The sequence below is a fragment of the Acinonyx jubatus genome, chromosome F2 (genome assembly GCF_027475565.1).
Source record: "Acinonyx jubatus isolate Ajub_Pintada_27869175 chromosome F2, VMU_Ajub_asm_v1.0, whole genome shotgun sequence".
Classification (NCBI taxonomy): domain Eukaryota; kingdom Metazoa; phylum Chordata; class Mammalia; order Carnivora; family Felidae; genus Acinonyx; species Acinonyx jubatus.
The window spans coordinates 21634113-21657455 of record NC_069394.1 but is presented as its reverse complement, the minus strand read 5'-3'; the positions used below and the strand labels follow the sequence as shown (position 1 = coordinate 21657455).

At 36.9% G+C, this 23343-nt stretch overlaps 1 protein-coding gene across 2 annotated transcripts; it reads left to right on the top strand.

Annotated features, from left to right (window-relative positions):
- The first annotated feature begins 1275 nt into the window (after nt 1–1275).
- On the top strand, nt 1276–21607 carry MED30 (mediator complex subunit 30). 2 transcript variants are annotated; one of them, XM_027064006.2, is made up of 5 exons: nt 1276–1619; nt 9135–9293; nt 11218–11322; nt 11416–11480; nt 21230–21607. In XM_027064006.2, the coding sequence occupies exons 1-4, from the start codon at nt 1443–1445 to the stop codon at nt 11446–11448; spliced, it is 474 nt and encodes a 157-aa protein (XP_026919807.1). In that variant the 5' UTR covers nt 1276–1442; the 3' UTR covers nt 11449–11480; nt 21230–21607. The 2 variants fall into 2 exon arrangements, with proteins under 2 accessions (XP_026919807.1, XP_014928344.1); XM_015072858.3 differs by lacking the exon at nt 11416–11480 and having other exon boundaries at nt 1279–1619.
- Nucleotides 21608–23343: the final 1736 nt, after the last annotated feature.

Sequence of the window (23343 nt, the reverse complement as noted above, 5' to 3'; positions counted from 1 at the left end):
ACCCTAGAAAGCATTTGGAGGCCTCTTCACTTGCCACTGGCCTTCCTTGTCCCATGACCCTCTCATAGAAAAGACTCCAATGTTCAGCATCCTCTTCCATTCACCATCAGGGCCCAACTTATTCCCTTCAGATTGTTCCTGATCTCCTAAATTGCTAGCACCTTGGTATTAGAATCTTTAACTTTTGCTTCAAAATACTCAGCATAATAATTAGTGTTCTGTTTGTCTCAGGAGGACAGGGCTTTGCCTCACCTGTTCACTACTCCTATCTCCATTCCTAGTACCCAGCATATAGGAGGTAAAGATTTGTGAAATCATAATTGCTCGCTAAGGACCTGTAAATCACTATCTTTAAAATCTCTACAATGATTCCTGTGTAATTTTTAGTAACTATTTCCTTTATTAAGTACTTACAATACAACGTTCAGATACTTTAAAATGCACAACTTCTGTGCCAATCACCATTTTTCACATTCTTGACTCACCCCCTCCCCTTTGCAAATGAGCAGTAAGAGGTAGATGGGAGAATGGCTTTATTTTAATTTTTCCTACATTTATAATGTCGCTCAACATGTAGTTATTGAGTGCTTTCTATATGCAAATCGCTAAGTGCTGAGAATACAGTAAATGAATAAAATAGGCATAGTCTCTGTGCTTAACAGTTGGCATTCTAGCGTATGTATAAGGTGAGGGGAAATCAAAAAGTAAACTTTAAATTATATAGAGCGTGGGCTGTAATCAGTGCCAAAGTCAGAAAAGTAAGTAGGTAAGTGTGTGGGAGTGTGTGTAGTGTTAATTTTCTAGAGTGATCGGGAAAGCTATTCGAATAAACCAACATCTGAGCAGGGGCCAATAGCAAATGCGGAGTCCGTATCCGGTCACAGTGAAGCATACAAGATCAGGAATTTCATTTTCTAAATTCAAATCGCAGGTTACCAGTTAAGGGGTATGCGACTCAACAAAATATACTAGCCCCTCTGAGTCTGCAAACGTCACAGACTTGTTACGAGAAATCTCAGCAAGCAAACGAATACAAAATAAGAGCTCGTTTCAGGAATTCTAATGACAGGCTCAGACTCCAGGAAAGAACTCCGGGAAAGCTCAGCCACCTCACAGCACGAGCACCGCCCTCTGGCTGGAGTACAGCCGATGATTGGCTGCTCAACTCCTCCGTCCCGCCCCACCCGGGCTTCCGGTCCAATCCCGGCCGGCTTTAGGCCGAGGTAAGTTCCCAGGAGGCCACCAAGAGGGCGGTTCCCGTGACGTTGAGATGACGCGTTACGTCACGGTGGGCGGAAGTCCCAGCCGCTGTTTTGAAATCGGGCCGCCGTAGTCTTACCAGCGCCTCTTTCCGCAGAGGCCGGCAACAGCTCAGCCCGAGGCAGACGGGAACCCCTGACGCCTGCTCTCAGGCCCTATCGGCCTGAGGCCGCAGCCTCGCCATGTCCACCCCTCCGTTGGCGGCGTCGGGGATGGCGCCGGGGCCCTTCGGCGGGCCTCAGGCTCAGCAGGCCGCCCGGGAGGTCAACACGGCATCGCTTTGCCGGATCGGGCAGGAGACTGTGCAGGACATCGTGTACCGCACCATGGAGATCTTCCAGCTCCTAAGGAACATGCAGGTGGGAAGGAGGGTGGGCGCGCTCCGGGCCGCGCGTGGAGAGAGCGGATGCTTCTTGGAGGAAAGGGGCGCTGGCTTAGTCGTTACGTGAGGCCGCTGGGCGTTAAACGGGGCTGCCCTGGGCAAACCTCAAGTATAGGGTCGCCCCATTTGTATTCAGAAGTATTCCCCAATGACGTGCCTGTCCCCAGGATTCTGCGATGTTAAGGTGATGTTTTCCAGATAGGACTTCTGGAAGATTGAACCCTCATCTTCTACATTCCACTGGATTCTCTAGTTGTTAGGCAAACTCTTGTACCTTTAAGGGTAACGGTGGGTCTCTCACTCTGTCAACCTCACTAGACTGGCTTAACTTTCATCTCGTTTTCAAACAAAATACAGAGGACCTAAGGAGCTGAGGAATTCAGATTCTGCTACCCAGTTTTGTTAAACATTTTTATTTTGGTATAACTGACATACAATAAAATGCATTTGTTTAAAGTTTTGGCATGTGTATATACTTAGGAAACCATTATCCACCACTCCAAAAAGTTTTCCTCATGCCTCATTTAAGTCTTTACTCTGGCCTTACTTACATCCGCAGGCAACTTTGGATTTGCTTTGTGGCACCATATATTCCTTTGTATTTTCTAGAGGTTCATATAAATAGAATCATACACTATGTCGTTTTTTGTTTTGTTTTTGGTCTGGCTTCTATGACTCAGGATATATCAGTAGTACATTCCTTTTGATTGCTGAGTAGTGTCCCATTGTATGAATATATGACAGTTTGTGTATCTGTTCATCTGCTGACGGTCATTTTGGCTGTGAAGAATACTGTGAATGTTCACCTAACAAATGTTTGTGTGAACACGTGTTTCATTTCTCTTAAGCTGTTAGATGCCTAGAGTGGGACTGTTGGATAATAGGGCAAATATCTATTAACATTTTGAGAAACTTTTCAAACTTTTCTACAATCCCATCAGTGTTTGAGGGTTCCAGTTACTCTTCATCCTTGACAACACTTGTTATTGTATGTCTTTTTGCTTTGCAGATGCCTTCTCCCAGTCTGTGGCTTTTCGTTCTCCTCACATTGCCTTTTGAAGAGACATTTTAAATTTTGATGGAATTGAATTTATCAATTTGTTCTTTTACAGATTATACTTTTGACATCACACCGAAAACAATCTTTGCCTAACCCAAGGTGAAAAAGATTTTCCCCTGTGTTTTCTTCTGGAAGTTGTAGTTTTAGGTTTTACATGGAGGTCCATAATGCACATTGACTTTATTTTCCTGGATATCATGATAAATAAGGATCCAAATGCATTTTTTTGCATTTGGATATCCAGTTGTTCTAATACATACTACTTAATTTTAACGCTTGCTTATCTTACTGGTATGTTATGTGGATGCCATTCTTGTTTTTGAGGCTTCTGGTAGAGAGGTGAAGTGACTTGTGCAAAGCAAGTCAGTGATAGGGTAAATTTGAAACCAGGTCTAAGACTCTTACAACTGATTTCAATAATGTACTGTAATTCAGTAATGTTCTATACTGTACAAGTAATCCAGGTGCATAGAAAATGTTTCAACCATGTCAATAGGCCAGTGTGAAAAACAATACAAAGGGAATCCAAGAGAAGATATGAAATCTGGTAATTATTTAAAAATTAATAGATTAATATCTAAAATGATTATAGTGTTAAATGATTTCTTAGAATTTAGTAAATGTTTATTTAAAATTTTTTTTTATTATGTTTCTTTATTTTTGAGAGGCAGAGAAAGAACACGAGTGGGAGAGAGGCAGAGTGAGAGGGAGACACAGAATCCGAAGTAGGCTCCAGGCTCTGAGCTATGAGCAGAGCCTGATGTTCATGAACCGTGAGATCATGACCTGAGCTGAAGTCGGGCGCTCAACCCACTGAGCCACCCAGCTGCCCCATACATGTTTATTTTTAACCTACTATATGCAAAGTAGTGAATTAGGACTAGTAGATCTTCTAGCTAACATTTATCAAGCATTTTCCTTGCTCACACAAACTGTTGTAAGGTTCTAAGAAGTATTTTTATCCTTATGTTACAGTTAAGGAAACTGAGGCTTAAATAGAGAAAGAAGAACTTACCAAACATCACACATAACTGGTAGTTTTTCCTACTAATTGCTTTATAATACTAACTTGCTGTCAAACACTTTGTATTATTAACAGAGGTATAATACACACCCATGACCTACGCTAAAAGAACCAAACTCTATCAAAAGGTCATGGTCTCACGGTTAGTGAATTCAAGCCCCACATCGGCTCTACACTGACAGTGTGGAGCTTGCTTTGGATGATCTCTCTTTCCCTCTCTCTCTGCCCCTCCCCCCTGCCTCTCTCTCTCTCTCAAAATAAACAAACTTAAAAAAATATTTTTAAAGTATTATCAATAACTAGATTACATGTAGACATATATTCAAAACCAATTTGTAAGGGACTATGGTTGTTATTTCTTGGTGCCTCTTATATTTGAATTCTGGGGTTTAACTCATGTAAGACTTTGAGACCTGTCATAATTGGCAGAAGAAGAAGCAAGAATGTGATCCTTCATTTCCAAAAAGCTGGAAGAAGAAGTGGAACAAACAGGACTACATGTAACCTAATTATTAATACAGTTTTTAGTCTTAAAAATTTTTAAATTACCTTCCATATTACTAATCCAGAAGGATGAAGCACCATAAATACAAACTCCTGAGATTATTATTTTTTAAATTTTTTTAGTGTTTATTTTTGATAAAGAGAGACAGAATGCGAGCAGGAGAGGGGCAGAGAGAGGGAGACACAGTCTGAAGCAAGCTCCAGGCTCTGAGCTGTCAGCACAGAGCCCGACGTGGGGCTCAAACCCACAAACCGTGAGATCATGACCTGAGCCAAAGTTGGACGCCTATCCAACTGAGCCACCCACACACCCTATTTCTAAGTGTTTTTAGAGAGGTGGTTATTAGGTCTCCACTAGCCCCTTAAGAATTTGATGGGAAAGTATGCGTTCTCTTCTCAGAAAAATGCACATCTATATATTCTGAATAAAATTTGAGGGGGAATTTTCTTCAAGGATTGCTAGGTCCCAGGTTAAGCTTCCCTGTGTAAGAAAATATTGCTTTGGTTTTGTTATCCTTTAAATATGAAAAAAATATTTAATATGTAATATATTTAGAATTCACAAATTAAAAAAAGGACCATAAAATGGACAGTATCCCTCCCATCCCTGTCTGCTGGCTCTCTAACCCCTTTCCACAGGCAATAAATGTTAATGCTTTTTATGATTATTCTTATGTATCCCTCTAGATATTCTTTGCATATTTTAGCAATGTGTGTGTTTATTCTTTCATTTTTTCCTGTTTTTGCACAAATAACAGTATATTATACACAACACTTTGCACCTTGCTTTTTTCATTTGGTATATTTTGGATTTGTTGATATCTGCACAGAATATATCTCCTTTTCCTTTTAGGGTGTATTTACAGTAATACAATTCATGGAAAGACTAATTTATTCATCCCATTCTCTAGGCATTTGGGTTGCTTTTAATCTCTCACTGTTATGCTGCAGTGAATAACCTCCTGCATAAATGTGCAAGTATACCTGTAGGATGAATTCTTGGAAGTGGCTCTGTGCTTCTGTAATTAGATAAATTTTGATGAATTGCCCTCCATGGGGATTGTACCAGCTTATGCTACCATGTGCTAACCGAGACCAACAACCGGGCTCTGACTAATAGCAAGTTATATTTTTGGACCTTTGATCATCTGATAGATGAAAATCTACATTTCTTCTAGTTTTAATGAGGAATGAGTTTGAGCATCTCTTCATACATTTATGAATCATATTTCCTTTTCTGCTAGCTGCTTGTTCATATTATTTGCCCCCCCCCCCTTCTGTGTGGTTTTTTTGTGTGTGTGTTTTTTTGTTTTTTAGTTTGTGGGTTTTTTTTTTTGGTCTTTTTTACCCTCTCCCTCAATTTATAAGATTTGGCTATTTACATATTAGAAGAACTTGGGTCTGTGTGATAGAACTTGCAGTATTTTCCCCTAGTCTGTTGTTTGCCCTTTGGCTCTGATTATGGAAGTTTTGCATATGTATTTTTTTAAGGTAGTTGAACTTATCAGTCTCTTAGGGCTTTTGGGTTCTATGTCTAGTTAGGAAGGACTTTCCCACTGCAAATTCAGGAAGATTTCTGGGTTTTGTTTCCATTTTTATATCTAAAACTTTAAAGCATATGGAATTTATCCTTCTATAAAGTGTGAGGTATGGCCCCAGCCCTTTGTTTTCCAAAAGGTTGAATAATTCATTTTCCTCTTCCATTGATCTCAGATGCTACTTCATACAAAAGAATCTATTTCTGGATGCTCTATTACATTTGGTTGCCTGTCATTTATGTAGTAATCCCAAATTTTCTTACATTTATGGTGACTCTATAATCTGTTTATCTTATTTCCAAAATTGCCATGGCTATCCTTGTTTATTTTTCCACATGTCCTTTAGAATAGCTTGATTAGTTCTGAGAAAAACCTGCTAGCATTTTATTATGTTGATTTAAACTAGAGAGACCTTACGTCAATGTGATGTTGAATCTTACTAACCAAGAGCACAAATACCTTTTATTTTGTCCTGTGAACTATTTAAGTTTTCTTCTTTATCTTGAAAATTTTAAAGTCTGTTCCTGGATATTTTATCTTTATTGTTGCTATTGTAAGTGGGGTCTTTTTCCTTTCTCATTTTCATTTGTTTTCATATATGAAAGCAAAGCTATTTTCTATTAGTTTTGTGCCCATCTCTTTCTTGACTACCTTTGTTGAGAGTAGCACTTTATCATTTATATCTTATCCATATATAGTGATGATTAGACCACTTCCTTTTTAATGTTTCAACTTTTTCTATTTTTCTAATTGCTTTGGCCAGGGCCTCCAGAATAGTGTTCACTATTTGTATTAGTGGTCTTAATAAACATCCTGTTCTGTTCCTGACTTCAGTGAGGATGCTTTTAATGTTTCTACATTAATCATGCTGCTGAGTTTTTAACCAAGATACATGTATTTTATAGTGCTGGGAAATTTTTACTGTTTTATATTTAAGAATGAATGTTGAATTTAATTGAACGCCTTTTTAGTGTCCAGGGATGTGATCATATATTTACAGATCTTCCTCAGTATTCAAGAGTGAGATGGTTATTGATGAGCTTTTCAGCTAAACGTGTACCTTACGGATATATACCAAAAGATCTTAGGCACTATTACAACTTATATTCTGTGGTAGAGGAAACCTTGCCTCCTATGTTCACTACTGTACCTTAGCTTTTAGAATACTGTCTGACACATGAAAAGTGTGAAAGAATTTTTTGGAGAAATTAAATCTTCCCTTCTTTGAGAATCTAATGCTGTCTATGAAAACTAATACCCAGACTTGGTTAAGTGGGTATACTTGAAGAGGGGGACACTTTGCATTTCAAAAGGATTTTGTTTTTCTTTATGAAAGGATTTACTTCTTTTACATAACACACACTTCTTAGTGAATTTTAAGTACAGATATATGGATAAAATAATTCATTGAAGTAAAATAATTCAGACTGTACTTTAAAACCTTTTGTGGGTATGCACTATACTAAACACAGGCATATAAATGTGAATAACTTACAGTCTTCACAAAGTAGAAAATATGGGCCAAGTACTAAACCTACTACATAAAGGTACAGGTAAAGGTACAGTGCTTTGTATGCAAGATGTAATCATTATACCGCCTATTGTCACCCAAACAGGAAAGCAGGGAGCCTCTGAGACTGTTCTCTGGTTTGTTAGTATTACGAAAGTTTGTTAACTGAAGGTTCCTGACAAACTCTACATTGTATTTAGTTCAAGCCCTTTTTGGGGGTGAACTTGTAATGCCTTTTTTCTTTAAAAGTTTCGACTGATTTAGCCTTTGATATTTTATCACGTTTCTTGGAGGTATCGTCCTCAGAGTGTTGAAATGCTTGAGAATTTTTGAAAATTGGGACGTCTGGGTAGCTCAGTCGGTTGAGCGTCCAACTCTTGATTTTGACTCAGAAAATGATACCAGGGCCATGGGATTGAGCCCCCCATGGGATTCTCTCTCCCTCTTTCTCTGCCTCTACCTTGCGCTCACTCACACACTCTCAAAATAAACATTAAAAAAAATGCTGAAAATCCTAATAACTCATTTCAGATAATTTCAGAAGGTCCATCTCCTTAACTTATAAATCATAATATTGCAGGAAATTGGGAAATGATAGAAAAGAAGTAATTATTCAAGCTGACTTCCTATTACGTGTTTTTATCAACTACTGTAGGCCTTTTCGGTCCTTTTTTCATGTTTATGGTTTTATATACTTGCAATGATAGTATCCTGTCTTCTTTTTTTCTCCAAGTACTGTCCTATGCATTTTTTTTTTTTTTTGTATTCCTACCTCATCTGTTTAGAAAAAAAGAGTAAACTGAGGTTTAGAAAGACTAGCTAATCTTATCTATCGGGTAGTAGTTAGCATCTTGGTTTTAAGTCATTTCAATCCCCAAGATAAGTGTATGAGTGCTTACAATCAAAGCACCTCATATACTAGAAAACATGGTACAGGTATTGTTAATTCAAATGTTAGGATGATTTCACACATCAAATTGTGGAAATAAAATACTGTACAGAATATTTTGATGTACAAAGAAAGGAAGAGCTTGTTCATGAGGTTCAGCAATGCACAAAAGGTGCATTTATTTATAAGTTCTAAATAATAGTCAATTTCCATATGTCTGTGATTTTACCATTTCAATACATACTTTTTTGGCTTCTTTTGATAAAAGTCCTGAATTAAAAATATATAAGCATCCAAGACAGAGCTGTGATCATAGCAGTTACTTGCAATAATTTATTAATGATCCTCAAGTATAGATTGATTTGCATCTCTCTCTCCTGCTGTTGATTTCTTTTTAAAGTAAAACTTTTGGTGACAGCTTTATGCTTTAGTGCATGCCTTGAGCATCTTAATGATCTTTTAGTTATTTTGAGATCATTTTGCAATAGCAGCAGTATACTGTTCCTTTCTTCTGCTGAAAAGTCATGATCTTCACTTTGTATTTTGTACTTTTCTTTTGCTTTTTTGTTTTTAACTTCCCAGTTTAAATTGCATTTTGTTTTTAACTTCCAAGGTAAGTTCAGCAGCTTGCTGCCTTTTTTAAATAGTAAGCAATATTAAAATCATGGCATTATTTTTAAAGTTTTAACATACTTCAAATATTAGAGGGGAAAGTTTTTCAGCTGGACAGAGACGCTTATCATGCAGTTTTTTCCAGAGCTGTTTTACAGCACTGAAGCAGTATGCCAAGGAGCTAACAAATGAGCAAATATTACTCTTCAAATCTTAAAATTTTGCACTTGATTGTGAGGAACAGTTTGCTTTTATGCAGTGCTTAAGAAAATATTTCTGTTCTGCCAGCTTTACTTCTAGAAAATCTCGATGGTCATTACTTCATATTTTTCTTGTTTTTGTTTTGTTCGATAAGCTGCCAAATGGTGTCACATACCATACTGGAACATATCAAGACCGGCTGGCAAAGCTACAGGATCACCTTCGCCAACTTTCTATTCTCTTCAGGAAGCTGAGATTGGTCTATGACAAATGCAATGAAAACTGTGGAGGGATGGATCCCATTCCAGTGGAGGCAAGTGTTAGTGGTAGAGGGAGGATGATATAAGATGCAGGACATTTGTAATGTTTTCCTGTCTCTCTATTTGCACGGTATTTCCAGAGTTTGAATTATATTGGTTTTACTTCTGACTAGAGAAGATGAAAATAGGATACATATGCATAGAATTAGTACTATCTTTTCATGTTAATACCTTACAGATTTTAACATCTAGGCTTATAGTGAACTTTTGTTGTTAGAGAAGAGAGTGGTCTATGGCAATTTTTATTAATACTGCTGGTGTCTGTATTAAATCAGTACATGATTTTTTTAGCAGGAATTTTAGATAGTGTTGTAAAATCCTTTTAAAATAGTTTTCATGTAAGCCCTTTACAGATGAAAGATTATGTTTTCATCATTATTAATTTAGATTAGCTGAGTGAAATCACTTTAGTTGTAAAATATATTTCTTAAACTTCATCTTGGGTCATAGATATATTCAGTTCACTAGGTATATGATATTTTTATAGGTGGCCCTTTCCTGTTGACAAGTTCTGTCTCTGCCAACACAAGTAGCTGGGAAGGTCTGGATGTTCTTACTACATATAGAAAACAATTTTTTGTGTTGAGTGCTTCCTTGTTGAGTGATCAGCATGTAAAGGATGAACAGAGAAAAGCATAAACTGCAAAACAGCCTGAAAAGAAGTGGTCAGAAATACAGAAGAAAGATCAGAAATGTGGTCGACATTGTCAGATGCTGCAGCAAAGGGAAACAGAGAATGAAAATTGTCCAGTAGATTTTGCTAGCAGGAAATCATTGGTCTATATGAGCAGAGCTTTGGTGAGATGTTAGCAATTAGAAATCAGATCGCAATGGGTTGAAGATTAAACGGGAAATAAGGAACTGGAGCCAACAAGTAGACATTCATCTTCAAAACGCTTAGATAAAAAGAGAGAAAAACAGTAGATGGAAGGATGGTTGGCATCAAGGGTTTGGGGGAAAGGAAAGGAAAAAAGCCTTTAAATGAGAGAGACCAGACATGTTTAGATTATAAAGCAAGAAAGCAGTAGGGAGAGAGACTGGGGGGAGGGTGAAGAAATGAGAGCACAGGAATAGAAATTAATCATCTTCAGGAGGGAGGACAATTCTGCATTGGGAGAGGAAAGGAAGACAGAGTGGTTGTGGATGTGGATAAGTTTATATCTGTCCCAAGAATTTGAAGTTTGGCCAGATGACTCCTGGTTGTACCATGTGTTCACCTCTGGCTGTTCCTACATTGTTAATGTAAGATGGAAAAGACTAAATGATTCCTGAAGTCTCTGTCACATTTATGAGGGCCTTCATCAAATAAACCTTATCATAAGCCATACATGTTTCATTATTAATTCTGATGTTTCATTGCTGTATAATTTTTTCTCCTACAAAATATCTTTCTCCCAACCAGTTAAGACATCTAGAAATCTGCATAGACGCTGAAGTTCTAGATAGCAAAGTAAATGACATTTATATAATGCACATCCATGAAGTTCCTTTCTTTCTAGTATAGATGAAAGAAAGTCTGTTCTATCTCAATGGACTATACATTTGTTAGGACTATACATTTGTTAGGGGCAGGGATCACACCTTACTTGTCATTATTTTTGTAGTATCTCACCCAGTGTCTGGGAACTCAGTATTTGCTGATTGAATGGATAGGGTATTATTTAATTGTAAGCAACAGTTAATGTAATGTTATAAGGGCTGTTTTGCAAAAGAAACCTGAAAAGCTAATGTGTAGAAGGCACTGAAATGATAAACTTCTAATGCTGTTATTTTAGGCTATCACCTGAATTAAAATTTATTTATATACCATTAAAAGAAAAGCATACAAACTAACCTTAATCAGAGACATTTTGTATACCCATGTAATTGCAAACTTCATATCATGTTTTTAACTTTTAACTCGTCTCTCATTCGCAGCAACTGATTCCATATGTGGAAGAAGATGGCTCAAAGAATGAGGACCGCACTGGCCCACCTCGTTTTGCTAGTGAAGAGAGGCGAGAAATTGCTGAAGTGAATAAGGTGAGTTATCAGTCTATGTATTTTATATTTTGCAATCATGGATAAAAATTACAAGGGTGTCTATGTAACTCAAAGACATAATTTGCATTCTAGAATTACATGAAGTCGTTTCTGTGGCAAATGTAACCTAGTTAAGAGTATAACCAAGAACTAAAAAGGTAAGCAGAAAAGCCACCTGAATAGTCAAAAGAGAGATTACAGAATTCATGCCATAAAGCTGTTAGAAAAACTTCATGGGCATTCAGTCACAACTCATTTACTCTTTTCTTTTCTAGGCAGAATTCTTGCTTTCTAGCTTATGGCATATTTGGAGCAGCAAATGATAAAAATTCACAAATAGAAAATTTTTGCAACACGTTCCCTATAGTCTCCTAACCCAGGACATAGTTATTTGATTTCTCACTTGCTATAAAGTAATTGGATTGTAAGATCCTATTCACATTTGCAACAACAAATATTTAGTTAGGAATTACCTCAATGATTTATGTGACTAAACTTGTTAAGATACATAAAAAACGGGTGCCTGGGTGGCTGTCGGGTAAGTGGACTCTTGATCTCAGCTCAGGTCATGATCTCTTGGCTTGGGAGATGGAACCCTGCATCAGGCTGTGTGCTGACAGAACAGAGTCTGCTTGGGGTTCTCTCTCTCCTCCCTTCCTCCACTTGTGCGCGCACTCTCTCTCTCTCTCAGAATAAATAAATTATAATACAAAATACATAATGAAGTTTTGGATAATTAAAAGAACACATAAAGTTCTTGTGTGGACAATAAATATTCTAAAAATGCCAGTATTGAGTGTGAATTCTCTTAAAAGTACACAAAATAATAAGATTTTAGTGCAATACCAATGAAAAAACAAATCCAAATAAAATCCAAATTGGAATTTTTTCTTGCAAACAAACTAAAACATCAAGGAAAATTCTCAAAGAGTAATGAAACAGATCTCTTTGCTTCAAAAATTAAAACACAGTATGGAGAATATTATAAAAAAAAATTGTGAAATACTGGTATGAGACAGATTAATAAAATAGCCAGAAAAAATAGTCTTCCTATTACATATGAGAATTTATTATGACAGAAGAGGGATTGTTTGGAAAATTTTTCTTTAAAAATAGAAGCTTTAGGGGAAGTTAGCTAGCTTTTACATTATGCCATATGTCAAAATTAATTTCAGAGTTGAAAATAAGACCTGAAAAACAAAATATTGGAAAATTAAGAGAAAAATGTATATCAAAACCAGGAGAAAGGAAAAAGCTGGATTTTATAAAGTTTTATTTCATTTTTTTCATAAAAGGAGAAATACAGATTAAGAAGATTTCAAGAAAATTTGATAGTAATGAATGAGCATAAAGAACGTACAGCAGGAAATCTGTAGGGGGTGAGGAGGTGATTAGGAACTTTTAATTTATATTTTGAAGAACAAATGGTGTTTGGTAGAGATACGAAGCATTCATTTATTAAGAAATATGTTTTGGGGCACCTGAGTGGCTCAGTCAGTTAAGCATCCGACTTTGGCTCAGGTCATGATCTCACGGTTCATGAGTTCGAGCCCCACGTCGGGATCTGGGCTGACAGCTCAGAGCCTGGAGCCTGCTTCAGATTCTGTATCTCCTTCTGTCTGCCCCTCCCCTGCTTGCACTCTGTGTCTTGCATTGTCTCAAAAATAAATAAACATTTAAAAAAAATTTTTTTTAATAAAAAAAAAGAAGTGTTACATGTTTCTGTTGATAATCTATGCATTAATTCACAATAGATGTGCTCTGTTACTTTTTCCTGGAATAAGCCTTTTTTAATAAAATACAATGGATTATGCACATAAACAAAATAGCATTATAGTGGTAACTTTGATTTCAGACTACTACGTGTGACATAGAGTTTGTTCTCTACCATAGAAGATTTTATGTATTTTAGAGGAAAAAAGAAGGCTGTCTAAATTAAAATATAATCTTTCTTAATATAGGTTTCATTTCACTTTTCATTTCTCTGAGTTCCTCTTCTTTTTTTTTCTAATTTGATGGCTTAGAAGTAACACTTGATTTTTTAAAAAAGGTCTTTTATATAATCGGAATACAGTAATACTTTGACAGTATGTAATCCAAAATATCTTATTAGCTATTGATTTAGAATTTTGTGAATTTTAAGAGAAGGATATGATTGATACAAAGGATAAGATATATAAAAAAATTTCTTGCCCCAGTTGAGGATTTAGCTTTCTTCCAGTCTCTCCCTCTCATGGACCCACCTACATACTTTCCTTACCCCAGTGTTTCCGATACAGTTATAATTGAGGCTCAGAAAATATTCTGTGTATTAAGGCACATAAATATTGTTTATTCCTTAGCCACATATTAAACTAGTGTCCTTTTCTTGAACGATTTTTTTGTCCATCTGGAGTTAATAATTAGCCTCCAGGTTAATAAGTAATTTTTTAAAATTTTTGGTTTGTTCTTTATGCATCTGTAGCAGCATCTCAGTACTGTTTTCCAACTTTCCACAGAGTCAAAATTATCAGGAAATTTATTGGTTCTTTCCCCCCACCCCTACCCAAATCCTCCCATCATCTTGCAAGGTCTGGATTGAATGCTGTCTAGGCCTGCTGTTTAGCATTGTCCTGGGGCTTCCTTCACCCCTTCTGTTGGCTTCACTGTTCTCTCAGTCTCCTGTCTTCCTTTCTCTTGGTTTACTGCCTTGTTGGTTAGGTTCAAATATCAGTGGCTTCTTCAGAACGAATGCAGGGACTTAAGTTTTAGTCTTCCCGTAGCTGTCCACTTGATAGTTCGGCTGGCTATAAAAATTCTATGTTGTAAATTAATTTCCCTCAGAAATTTGAAGGTATTCTTCCATAATCTTCTCAAATAGGGTTTGGCAAACTTTAAAGGACCAGATAATAAATATTTTAGGCTTTGTGAGACATTCATGATCTTTGTTGTGATATAAAAACCATCCTTAGCTCACAGGCCGTACAAAACCAGGTCATGTGTCAAGAGTTTGCAACTGCTATCTCATTTTGTTGTCTTTCTAAATTGAGGCTCTAAAAGATCTGGTGAACATCTGATGTTTACTCATGAGCCATTTATATTTTAAGAATGAGGCTCTAGAAAGCTAATAATAGGCTTTATGAGTGGACTTCATGTCAAGATAGGTGTTCTCCTTGGGGGATCCCCAACAATCATTTTCTGAGGCTTTTTTTTTTTTTTTTTTTAAGTCTGTTCAGTTTCTTCAGAGAAGAATCTTCCAGTGTCCTACATAGATATGCTCTTGTCCTCTTGCATTCTGCTGTGCTGGTAGGACTAAATCCACAGCTGTTGTGGTTCAGTTTCATAAAAAACAAACCTCCTGATCCTTAGAGGTGGGACAGGGCACAGGGAGAGGGTACTCAGTCACCTGTTTGTAAGGAGTGGGAGTGAGCACATGCGGCTCTTGGTAGTCCCTGGAGCTCTTTGAGCTGTTCCTCCAGTTTTCATCCCCAGGCCTCACCTGGTGCAGTTTCCATGGCACAGCAGTCTCCCTGCTCTCAGTGGCATCGTCCCTGCATCCACCTGGACTGTAGTTTCCTCCTAAGTCATTTACCACTCCCCTTCTACTTGTCCTCTTAAACTTTACCACCTTGTATCTACTGCTGCTTCCTTTCCGATCATTTTTCTCCACATGGGTTTATAGCTTTTTTCATTTATCTCCTGCCATTTTATTAGGGCTTTGAGAAAAAGAGATAAGCACAGGTATTTAGTCCACAGTGTTTATCTGCAGCAGGTTTATTTCAATACACAAAATAGATACACAGTATTTCTGAAGGTTTGTCTATTTATGGAATAAAAGCCCATATTTCAAGTTTTGTGTTCCTATCTATACTTAAAGCATTTAAGAACTCTTTCTTTGATTAAATTATTTGAATGCTGATTTTGCTGTTTTAAGTGCTTCTAACTTTGGGGTAAAACTTGTTTTAGTTAACATATTGAAGTTTATTACAAAGAAGAAAGAATCTGTTTAGATGTTTTAATTGAACAGATTTAAAGCTTAGCCCTAGATTTCTATAAGAGCTATTTTTTAAAGGAGAATTTAGCGGGAAAGTATCTTGAGTGGCAGGAGAAATACTCATTTGATAGTCTCATACTCTCTCTTACTTCCTAGAAACTGTTATTATATTTTGAAACAGGAATGGAGAATAAGGCAGTAAACAGGTGTAAACAAAAAAGGGGGGGGACGACTAAGATTTGGTTAACTCAAACTGAAATCCAAAAAATAAGGCAGAAGAGAAAATAGCCAAAACTAAGCAAAGTGGATTTTTTTAACCTAAAAAAGTTTTAATTCATTCCTGAAATAAAACATTATGTGTGAATTGAATGTAACACATATTTTGACTATTAATAAAGTTACGTATAATTAGTGCTACTAACATTATTTTATTTATTCTTTTCTTCCAATTTCATTCAACTTTATACTTCGCTTCTAGAATACAAGATTAAAATGTATAATTGAAAAAATTTTTAATGTATATTTATTTTTGAGAGAGAGAGCGAGCAGGGGAGGGGCGGAGCAAAAAGGAGAGAGAGAATCCCAAGCAGGCTCTGCGCTATCAACACAAAGCCTGGCATGGGGCTCGAACTCACAAACTGTAAGATCATGACCTGAGCCAAAATCAAGAGTCAGACGTTTAACTGACTGAGCCACCCAGGCTCCCGTAATTGAAAATCTTTATAACACTAAGCTCGTGATCAATGGATATATTTTTCTGCCTTGATGGCACACACACCTGAGTGTTTCTGTGAAGAATATCATTTTTTTTTAAGAATTTTTTTTCAAATGTTTATTTTTGAGAGAGAGAATAGAGCGAGCAGGGGAGGGGTGAAGTGAGGGGTGGGGGACAGAGGATCTGAAGTGGGCTCTACACTGACAGCAGAGAGCCTGATGTGGGACTCAAACTCACAAACTGCAAGATCACAGCCTGAATTGAAGTGGGATGCTTAAGTGACTAAGCCATCTGGGTGCCCCAAAGAATTTTTTTTAATAGCTACCTACAGATGGTAAAATGTTGCCCTGATCTAATTTTGTGATCATATAGATGCTACTAAAAAATAGTTTAAATTCTTTGATTTGTTTTTTCAACTACTTATAAACTATATTTATAAACTTAAAATTTTACATGCCTTTTGTCTATTATTTTTATCTATTCTCTTTGCTGTTATGTAAAATTTTTATTATTAGGTGATAGTAGTAGAGCTTAAGGTTCACAGCAATCTTAGCTAGTAACACACATCAAAGTAATTTGTCTTAGACTACTAAAATGAATAATTTTTAATAATGGCCGTATCTCTTTTTGTTTTGAAATACCAACATACCAGATTTAACTGGAAAACAAACAGAACAAGCTTCAAAATGATTGCTAGGGAATTTTTGTTTGTTTATTTTTTCTCCTCTAGGATTTAGAAAGATTTTTCTTTGGCTTTTTGGGGTTTTTTATTGAATATTAAAATACTCATATATTTTGGTCCCTGCTCTGTGCCAGCCATCATTCTAAGTGTGGAGTTTCTGCCACGAATCAGTCAGGTGTGTTGCCTGGCACCATGCATATTTCATGCAAGTGGTTAGGGGTCTTCTCTGAGGACAGAAGACTCTAGTGGAAGCAAAGCAGCACCCTTTCATGTACCCATTTGTTGTGACAGAGATTTACAAAAATAACTGGAACTTAAATAAAAACATAAATATATACCAGATCATATTTTTAATACATTGGTATTTGCTTATATTAAATGATTAAGTTGCTTTTTGGACCTAATCAGTAATAAAATATTCTTGGCATTCAATTAAAATTATTCAAAAATTAATTACAATGTATATTTTCCTTTTACTGTAAATAAGCTATGTAAAATAAGCTTTATATACCCCTCAGTGAACTCTCATTCAGTCATTTTCAAAATACTACTATATCTTTGTGTACTTAAAATTGTACAGTACACCACATTACTGGTATGTTTACTATTTAATATATGGTCTGCCTGGCTTCTAACAATGTATATACCACCAGTACCTACCATAGGCCATGAAATTTGGCGACACAAAATTTTATAATTAGTGTTTGATATAAATCATGAGATAACAGGATGGTCTAGTTTCAATAGTCAGATGTTTGGCTTATTTAAATATTTTTTATTTTCTCTTTGTGCATTCTAGACTCCATAATCCCTAATAACCCAAGTAAAGACTGAACACCTGTTTGAGACTATATGTTTTAAGGACATCAGAATGAGTTCTATTTTGCTTAAACTATTTTATTGATGGAAAAATGAAAGAGTGGGTAGTTTTTACAGGGTTGACATATCATTGAGTCCATGCACTTAGAAATTAAAGCATTTTTTGACCAGTGGTCACAACCTTTATGTGAGTATTAAATTACATGGTATGACTTAACGTAAACATTTTTAAGTGTCTGCTCTACTTACACATTCACCTGTTAATGTAACAAGTTAGGCACAGCTGATGGATTTTGATAATAGCAGCTGTCAACCTCTGTTAAAATCAATCCGGGCAAGACTGTATATATTAAATCCTGTATCATGTCATGAAAATTTATTTACAGTTTAACCACTCATAAGCATAACTGTCAGCTTTGCTGTTGATAGTTTCATGATGTGTTTTGGCTCTAGATATTTTTCTTTGCTAATTATTTTTAATTTAAAACTTTGTGGCATCTTTGAGAAAAATTTTCCAAGTGCCTTAAAATATACCATATATATTTTTTTAATTACAGTTACCTAGAGTTGAATATTACCTTGAGAAAACCCTACATTTTTTTAGTTCTCTTTATTTCTTAAGTCATCCATCATTTCACCCAGTTATCTGGGTCCATTTTTGAAGAATGAGGCAAAATTTTTTTAGACAAGTACATTAGAATTTGTATTTCCAGGGGCACCTGGGTGGCTCAGTCGGTTAAGCGTCTGACTTTGGCTCTGGTCATGATCTCGTGGTTTGTGAGTTCAAGCCCCGCATCGGGCTCTGTGCTGACAGCTCGGAGCCTGGAGCCTGCTTCGGATTCTGTGTCTCCCTCTCTCTCTCTGCCCCTCCACTGCTCATGCTCTGTCTCTTTCTCTCAAAAATGAATAAACTTTAAAAAAAAAAAAAGAATTTGTATTTCCAAAGGAATATTCTTTGAAAGTAGTCTTACTGCTAAGTTACGCATTTATGCCAGTAATGCACCCACTGTGGGAGCCATTGGACCTGTTTTGATATTGATTTTAAAGTGTATTTTTAACGACTCAAGAATATAATTTTATTACTTCCAGTTACTCCTTAATTTTTACTGAAAATTTGATCACTGAGCTTGTTTCACCAAGCTTGGCCTTTGAATGGTTTTCAGTTGTTTTTAAAATTTAAATCATTCCTCTTTCTTCTTTTCCATGGGCACAGATTTGTCACCATTAAAATTATTCAGGAGAATCCATCTCACACATCTGTCTAGTTAACCTTTTTCATTCAAGTTTTAACCATATTTTTTCTTCCAGAACTTTAATGGGCCCCTACTACCAAGCCCAAGTTCCTCCTCCTAATACTCTGCTCACTACCAGTTTTCTGGACCCCTTGTTTGCTGCCCCACCAGTCAGAAGTAGGGTCTCTATCTTCTGGGGTCACACAGCATCTGCCTTCCCAGGCTACCAGCCTAGTCACTTGGACATTATTTTCTTCCTCCTTGATGCAGAATTTCCTCAAGGCAGAAACTATTCCTTATTCATTTTTCTCCCTTTACAATGCCTGACCTGGAGCTTTGTACATAACATATCCTCAGTAAATACAGAACAGAACGTGTTACAGGCTCAGAATTCCATTCCAAAGAAAAGTTCTGAAACTTTTAAAAGTAATCATATTCAAGATATGTCAGAAGGTACTAATTTAAATGAGTTTGTTTTTTTTTTTTTTAATATCAACTTGCCTTCTTTCTGTTCCTTGTATTCTTACTCAGTAGCTCTTTTGCACTGTCCCTGAAAAATTAGAGAGGGGAGTTGTGGGAATGGCAGCCTCTCATGGCTGGGGGAGTGAGCAATGGCTCAGTGGGGATGGCAGCGGACTCTGAGCCATTTTGAAGCCAGCAATTAGTTCACTCAACTAAACTCACTGGCTTTCATCACAGGTGTCTATGTAACTGACTGTGCTCCCAGATATGGGTGTACAGATAGAACTGGCAGGGGCCTCGTCCATTATATGACGCCATCTCATAAGAAAACTGAGGAGGAATTTTTCTGAGATGAAATATCAAGTTAGGGGCAAAGTTAGAACTGGGCCTGAAGTTTCCCCCCCACCTCCCAGTATACAGTAGAGCACCTTTACTCCTGTGTCCCTCTGCTTGCTGCTCCCCTTGATGGCCGGCAGAAGTACCTGTTTCTTGATCTCTAGGATGGAAAATACTTTACGGGCCTGGTACCCGCCATCTGGTCACCCATCATTCCACCCAATTATCTGGGTCCATTTGATTAGATTCTATGCACAGTTGCTTCAATAACTGCCACATACTTGTGACAACAGAACTAGAAGATGGGCCAATCTGAAATCTAAGGAGACTGAGTAGCTAAAATACTAACAGTATCTTTTTCCCAAAAACAGTGTTAACGTGAGCTTCATGAGACTGCATACTGTACACATGCCCTGTGTACTGTATATCCTGTTTTTATCTGTGTTGTGTTCTCTCCTCAAATGTGAATTAAATTTAATATTAAACATTCAAATCTATGTGCATTGTTTTCTGTTTTCCAGTAAAAGTTTCCTGTTCCTCCCTTTTAGCTTCTTCCTGCTCTCTGACTCTAGATAAAATAGGATAACTTAATCCTAGTTTGCTTTTTAATGAAATCAAAATTAAGATTTTTAGACCTCTTTATAATGAATATACTGCTTTATCTGGAGGTATTTTAATATAGTAGCTTTAAAATTATCTAATTAAAGATATTATTTCCTAATGTAAGGTTCTAAAAGGTCACTGAATAGTAATGATTATTATTATAACTAGTAAGTACTTTGACCAGAAGTTCTCTATTTTGTTTTACCTCAGCAGACATTTGCCACATGGGATTTGAAGGAAGTGCTTACAGACAAGTTTATAAACCGTGGTCTGGTAGAAACCCAGATATGGAGATTCAGAGCCATGTGCGTTCAGGGAGGGCATCCTGCAGATCTTAGCTGTGAACAAGATTACATCAGAGACTGTGCCAATTGGTCTTCAGTTTTCAGAAGCAGAAGCAGATTGCACTTCCTGCTGTGGGCAAGGAGTGGCTTCTGCCACATTTTTCAAAGACCAGTTGCATCAGGCATTGTATTTGCATTAAACTTTATTTCCTGTATTCACGGTTTTTTATGTTCAGTGCCTACGAGGAACATTTGTTGAGTGCTTACTTATATGCCAACCTAATTTTAACATGTGAATCAAATCTTTTAATCCTCATAATAACTCTTAGGAGGTAGGTTCAAATTTATCCCTGTTCTTCTGATGTGGAAACTGAGGCACAGAGAGTTTAAGTAATTGGGCCAACGTCATATATGTAGTTAGTGAAGGAGAGGAGCATGAACCCAAGAGATTCTGGCTCTAGAGGTTATACTCTTGACATTAGGTTACCCTGCATCTTAGAAAACCTGTATCTTAGGTTTTATAACAATTAAACGTTTAGCTTAGTTTCTTTGATTGGGAATGGAGGCAGAAAGGGAGGCACAGGGATGGAACCAGAGGCCTCTGTGGGCTGAATTAGAATTCATTATGCCTTTCAGAGAATATATCTGGCCAGAAAAGATAGAGACCTTTTCTGCATGAAGGAAGTATTTAAGCTTATTTCTGTCTGGATCATTAGAGTTCTAACTTTTGACATGTTAATCTTCTCACTTCATGGTCTATAATTCATGAAACATTTTTGATAAATTCTTTTGTTTCTACAGAAACTCAAACAGAAGAATCAACAGCTGAAGCAAATTATGGATCAATTACGAAATCTCATCTGGGATATAAATGCCATGTTGGCAATGCGGAACTAAACTGATATTTAAATTTCCTGCTTTACACGTTATGCTGTTTTTTTCCCTCAAGTATTTTTTCCCTTTGAAGAAGATTATTTATCTGCTTTTATTCTACTCACTAGAATTAAAGTTCCTATTTTTACATTGCGGTTTTACATTAAAGTATTCATTGGCAGTTTTTTTTTAAGCTATTGATTCTGTGAATAATTATTGTAATAAACTTTGATAGGGTTTATGTTTTGGTTAATCTTCAGGAGTTTTTTAAGCAAAATAAGTTTTGTAAATAAATTTTCAACTTGATCAGTGGTGGTTTTGCTCATTTTATTACCCTTTTAGGAGTAAAGGTTTAAACATTTTTGCATATGGAAATACCAAGTACTGTCTTATCTGTGTACAAACTAATTAAACTTGTAAGTCACCATTTCAGCTTAATTTTTTTTCGAGTCTCAAACAAGTTAATTTTTTAAAAATGTTTTAATGTTTATTTTTGAGAGAGAGAGAGAGAGAGAACACGAATGGGGGAGGAGCAGAGAGAGAGGGAGACACAGAATCTGAAGCAGGTTCCAGGCTCTGAGCTGTCAGCACAGAGCCTGACATGGGTCTTGAACCCACAAACCGTGAGATCATGACCTGAGCGAGCCTAAGTCAGATGCTCAACTGACTGAGCCACCCAGATGCCCCTCCCAAACAGGTTAAAATGAGGAAATAATTAACTTGTATATTGCTGTAAATTGATGAAAATTACTTTTAATGTGTGCTTTAAGTGTTGGGTCTTACTTGGAATGATCTATGTCTAACCAGAGAGAACCAAATAATTTGAGTCTGGCACAAATTGAAATCACAACTATGTGCTTATTTGCTACCTGCTTTAGCCCAAGAGGCAACACCCTACCTCATTCTTCAGATATAGCCTAAAGTAACCTTGAGGGCCTTTTGGAAACAGTAAATTTTTAGGAGTTTTAAATGAGATAGCTCTATGTGACAAGTGCTTCTATAGATTGGTGGTCAGTCCACACTAAGTCCTTCATAGGTCTGCCTACAGGAGCACATCTCTCAGATTATAGTGTACTCTCAAATAAGAGATTCAGATTCTCAGACTAATCCAGAAGCCCCTATCTATCTTACTTGCTTCTGACTCAGTAATACTGCTACTCAACTTCTCTTGTATATGGATAAAGTTTCTCTGGAAGGTTACACAAGCTTCCTCTGGGGAGGGAATCTGGACAGTTGAGGAAGATGCTTACTTTTCACTGTGTACCCCTTGGTTCCTTTGAAATTTTATATCATGCAAATACTGCCTATTCAAAAAATAGGTGACATTTCATTTTAAGTTCCATAAACTCCCACCTATACCAAGTGGCAGACGCACAAGGAGACAAGCCTAACCGTGTGTGGGCCTCTCCAGACCCTCTAACTTACACTTATCAAAGCAGTTGTCCTGAGCAAGCCCAATGTTAGATGGGGAGTTAACTGCCCACACTGGGAAGCACTGCAGTTTCAAGCAGAAGTAAAGGCATATGAAGCTAGGACAAGGACAAGAACTAGGACCGATAGTTCAATCTACCTCAGAAATCTGTAGTATCTAAGGGTAATATATTTTATTTAGCCTATCACCAATTGGACATGCAAGGTTTTTACAGATGTTTACTAATAATAAATACATCCTTTGCATGGTAGATTGCTGATTATGATTGCAAATTTAGTGTTTGAGTATGGACTAATAAACAGTTATAAAAATAGTGTTTTTTTAATGTTTATTTTTGAGAGACTGTGTGTGTGTGTGCGCGCACGCGGGGCGGGGGGGGGAGGGGCAGAGAGAGGGAGAGAGAGAATCCCAAGTAGGCTCAGTGCTGTCAACACAGAGCCCAACACAGGGCTTGATCCTAGAAACCATGAGATCAGGACCTGAGCCAAAATCAAGTCAGATGTTTAACTGACGGAGCCACTCAGGCACCCCTATAAAAATTGTTTTAACCAAATGGTTTTCTGTTTAAACTGTCACCCTCAATTCCTTGTATCATTCAAGGTGCCACAAA

Bases quoted from the DNA above. Each gene is read 5' to 3' on its own strand.
- MED30 (XM_015072858.3), top strand. From the start codon at position 1,443: ATGTCCACCCCTCCGTTGGCGGCGTCGGGGATGGCGCCGGGGCCCTTC. The intron at 9,294-11,217 runs GCAAGTGTTAGT...TCTCATTCGCAG, and splicing joins TGGATCCCATTCCAGTGGAG to CAACTGATTCCATATGTGGA. The intron at 11,323-21,229 runs GTGAGTTATCAG...TTGTTTCTACAG, and splicing joins AAATTGCTGAAGTGAATAAG to AAACTCAAACAGAAGAATCA.